The sequence below is a fragment of the Chrysochloris asiatica genome, unplaced genomic scaffold, assembly GCF_000296735.1.
Source record: "Chrysochloris asiatica unplaced genomic scaffold, ChrAsi1.0 scaffold00003, whole genome shotgun sequence".
Classification (NCBI taxonomy): Eukaryota; Metazoa; Chordata; class Mammalia; order Afrosoricida; family Chrysochloridae; genus Chrysochloris; species Chrysochloris asiatica.
In genome coordinates, this window is record NW_006408521.1 from 19184033 (window position 1) to 19188511 (window position 4479).

Here is a 4479-nt window from a genome sequence, read left to right on the forward strand (position 1 = left end):
CCTTTTTCAGGAAGTGAGAAGCCACAGTCATTAATAATGGAAATTAGACACTAGGACAAGTCAAAGGTCATGAAGTGCTGGGAAGGAAGAATGCCTTTCTAATGTACAAAATCCTGACCATTTGTAGGACTTCTTACCTAGACACAGACAGGAACACACATTAAAAACTCAAGTCATAGGAAATGTGTGACTATATTTTAATAAACCAAATTCTGGAATCCTAGGTCTCAAATTATTCCTTAAAAAACTCCAATAGAGATACACATTTGGCTTCCAACAGATTCACTTGTCCCCACATATATTTTTACATGTTCCGGAGGTGTTACGTTTACTGTTAGGAGAGAAAGGGGCAAACTACATTCTTAAGATAAATAGAGTTGAAGACTGGATCAGAGTTGATGGAAAGTTTTCAAATGAAACCTGTGACTACAAAATGTTTCTTTCCGATTTGCCATCACAGTAACCTGAAACATAATGGAGAAGAGTCATTAATGACAGGAAGATGGGTCTAGGGCTTAATGTAGATTATGAATATGATGTCCTTAGAATAAGCTTCATTTAAATGATTCTTGTAAGCTCATAGGAGATTTCAAGCAATTAGATGTGGATGGCCTCAAGGCTGTTACTGAAATCCTTTCAATTTCTGTTGGTGATAGTTGGGACTAAGAGAATATGGTCTGCTATATGAAATATGTAGTGTCTTAATTAAACATTTGTCTTAATCAAGTCTTACTACATTTCAAGGGAAGGCACATCCTCCTCTTTCTAGAAGTGAGGGGCCAAGTTGGTCACACTCTTGGTGGTTTTGTAGGCAGCGCAACAGGTCAGGCATCATGTGTCACCAGACAGTATAACAAAGGGGTTGAGAATTACAAAGTTTGCACCCAACTCAGCTACCTATTAAAGATCTCGGACAACTTTCTTAGTCTTTCTCCATCTCCCTATAGGATGTGAATAATAATACCTATTTCATGGATGTTTCTGAGGGCAAAACAGGAGAATGCACAGAAAGGTGAACTCCTCTGGCCCCAGCATGAAGCATCTGTATCTTATTTAAATAAAAATCTTTGATGTGGTTTCTCTTAGTGTGCAGTCAACTAGCTAAACTTCAGTTTTGTTCTTTCTCACTCTTTCTTTCCCCCCACTCAACATGTGAGCATTACCCTAGGTTGACTTTGAAATCCAGTTTCCCAAAGAGTAACTCAGCATCAATTCAAAATAGATTGTGTACCTTCATCCACAATAGTTCTGGTTTTAAAATAAAGAGACGGCAAGGGTAATGTCTATAAAAAGATCCTAAGTTATTAAAAACAACAACAACAACAAAAAAAAACCCACAGCTGTCAAATTGATTCTGATTCATTTGTTGTTGTTGTTGAGTGCTGTTGAGTCGATTCTGACCCATAACAACCCTGTATAGGGTTTCCTAGGAGCAGCTGGTGAGCTTGAACCACCGACCTTGCAGTACAAAGAGCTTTGCAGTCTGGCACATTAACCCACAGTGCCTCTGACTCATAGTGACCTCAAGAAAAGGTAAGTGAGAGAAACCACCAGCAAGTCAATTTAATGAGAAAAGAAACTGGTTATTTCGTTATGTGGTTGAAATCATTGCTTTTTTGATGTCTCTGTTTGAAAATTAAGTGTTCTGTTTTAATTTTTGCCTAGACGACCACATTTTCTGCCTAGTTCTTTACTCTGGTCACTTGATCCCCAAACAATAATACCAGTTACCATCCAGTCAGTTTCGACTTGTGGTGATCCCATGTGCTTCCGAGCATAACTGTGTTCCAGAGAGTCTTCAATGGCTGAGTTTTCGAGGCACATCACGAGGCTTTTCTTCCAAGATGCCTCTGGGTAAACTCAAACCTCCAAGCTTTCCAGTAGCAGCACAGAGGTTAACCATTGCCATCACTCAGGGACTCCTCAAACAACATTAGTGGTGGTGTGCCGTGGAGTTGGTTCCGACTCATAGAGACTCTGTACAGGGTTTCTGAGACTGTACATCTTTATGGGAGCAGAAAGCCCATCTTTCTCCAGCGGAACGGCTGGTAGTTTCGAACTGCTGACCTTGAGGTTAGCAGCCTGACTCATCACCACTACGCTACCAGAGTCAAAATGGTTGCTTGAAGGGGTGTACTCACAAACAAAATTGTATGATCACTGACTGGGTGTCATGAAAGGAACAGAATAAAATGAAACGTGTTCCCTGCAGTTTTACTTCAATAAAAATGCCAGAGTTTTGGAAAAAGGCCTTCATCCACTCCTTTCATATCCACTTCATGACAAGACCAGTGAAAGATCTGGTCAGGATAGGCCAATATCTGAGCTCAGGCAGGGAATCCTAAGATCCCTGTTTTCTCTTGCATGCAGATGAAACAGATTTTACCAGCATGCAGGCCCCTCATTGCCGCTGACCCCAGGGAGAGCCGGGCTCCACTCACCATTGTGAACTATCATTCTGTACTGCCGGCTCAGGCACAGCTCCTCTTGCCTCTGCCTCACGATTCTCTGCACGTCCGGGGGCAGCCCACTGGGATCACGGGCAAACACAAAGGAGTAGCTGTCGGCACAGGTGCCATCAAGGTTCTGAAGACGGCACGAGTACTGTAAGGCGTACGTGTCGTAGTCTGTGTCAATGATCCAATGGTCATCATCTGCAAGCCAGAAGGTCACAGTGCTAAAGTCTCTCCAGGTACAATTGCTACCAGGCATGAGAAACTTCCTGAAACCAATTCCATTTCATGAAGAAACTGGAAGTTACAGAGAAGTCTGGAAGCTTCTGTAAAGGTGGGGAGATGAGAAAGGAACTGTTTTTTCCTTCTCATATAATGCCCTGGGATGGGGTGGGGAGGACCTCATTCACTTCAATGTTATTTCTCACTCTGGCAGTGAATGTGATATTACCTTTGCACAGAACAATGAGGATGTGGAAACCACAGAATAGACCTTTCTTCTGTAGTCTTGGCCATCTACCCTCCAATAATATCAGTCTTTTGTGGCTAAAAGTCAGACTGCCACCAACTTATGATAACCCTGACATCAGGATTTATGTCTTGCCCTAATCTGTGTCAGCTTGGGCCCAGTCAATTCATTCAGCACTCGGGGCCCCTGCCTCCCAGCCCACTGGAAATCACCACTTAGATGCTCTTCTGGCTCCATCTGAATTTCTGCTTAACAACTCTACCCACTTCTCCACGCTGGCACAAGCAAGTCGTTTTTGCTTTTGAGGCAAAAAGATGCCCACTATCTGGCATCAAATATTCTGCCCTAGAGCTTGTTTTCTTCACGATTCTCCTGTGCTCTTAAAGAATTTAGATTATTCCTCAAGGTTGAGCTGTAAGCCATGAGCAATAAATATAAACGAAGGCGGTTAAAATAAAAATGAAGGTAAAATGAAAAGACTATTCGCAAGAATGGATGTGAGAGTTACCAGTTGCTTTTGTTGGCTGCGGTCGGGTCAGTTCCGACCCATAGCAACCCTAAGCACAGCAGAACAAAATACTGTCCAGTCCTGTGCCATCTTCACATTGTTATATTTGAGCCCAATGTTGCTGCCACTGTGTCAATCCATCTTGTTGGGGGAGATTCGCCATCGAAAAACCATCGCATTATTGTTTCTCTATGGTGGTAGTGATGTGCCGTGGAGTCGGCTCTGACTCATAGCGACCCTGTACAGGATTTCTGAGGCTGCAAATCTTAATGGGAACAGAAAGCCTCATCTTTCTCCCACAGAATAGCTGGTAGTTTTGAACTGCCGACAGTGAGGTTAGCAGCCTGATTTGTAACCACTACCTTACCAGAGCTCCTTTGTTTCTCTATATGTTTATCCAAATACCTTACTTTGGGTAAAAATGTCACATCTCTATGAGGGGACTTCAAAAAGTTTGTAGAAAAATGGAATTAAAAGATAATGGGAGCCTACATTACACTCAATGGAGAGAAATTGAAAGCCTTCTCTCTGCGAACAGGAACCAGACAAGGATGCCCTTTGTCACCGCTCCTATTCAATATTGTGCTGGAAGTCTTAGCAAGAGTTATATGGCAAGATGGGGGAATTAAAGGCATCCAAATTGGCAAAGAGGAAGTAAAACTCTCTCTATTTGCAGATGATATGATCCTATACATAGAAAACACCAAAGACTCAATTAAAAAGCTACTAGACCTCATTGGAAGATTCAGCAAAGTGGCAGGATATAAGATCAACATACAAAAATTGGTTAGATTCCTCTATACCAAAAAAAACAGCAGCACTGAAAAGGACATTAGGAAACCAATACCATTTATAATAGCCACCCAAAGGATGAAATATCTAGGAGTAAATGCAACCAGAAAAACAAAGGACCTATACAAAGAAAACTACAGAACACTACAACAAGAATCCAAAAGAAAGCTACAAAAATGGAAGAATGTACCATGCTCCTGGATAGGAAGACTTGACATTGTAAAAATGTCAATACTGCCCAAAGCAATTTACACATA

The 4479-nt window shown here is 41.8% G+C and overlaps 1 protein-coding gene across 1 annotated transcript in view; it reads right to left on the reverse strand.

The window, feature by feature from the left end:
• Positions 1-426: 426 nt before the first annotated feature.
• The window catches only part of RBP4 (retinol binding protein 4, plasma), a 19702-nt gene continuing 15649 nt past the window's right edge, over positions 427-4479 (reverse strand). The window contains exons 4-5 of the mRNA XM_006831151.1: positions 2442-2654; positions 427-464 (exon numbers count right to left, since the gene is read on the reverse strand). Of these exons, the coding sequence (XP_006831214.1) occupies positions 427-464; positions 2442-2654 (251 nt within the window). The remainder of the gene's footprint in view (positions 465-2441; positions 2655-4479) is intronic.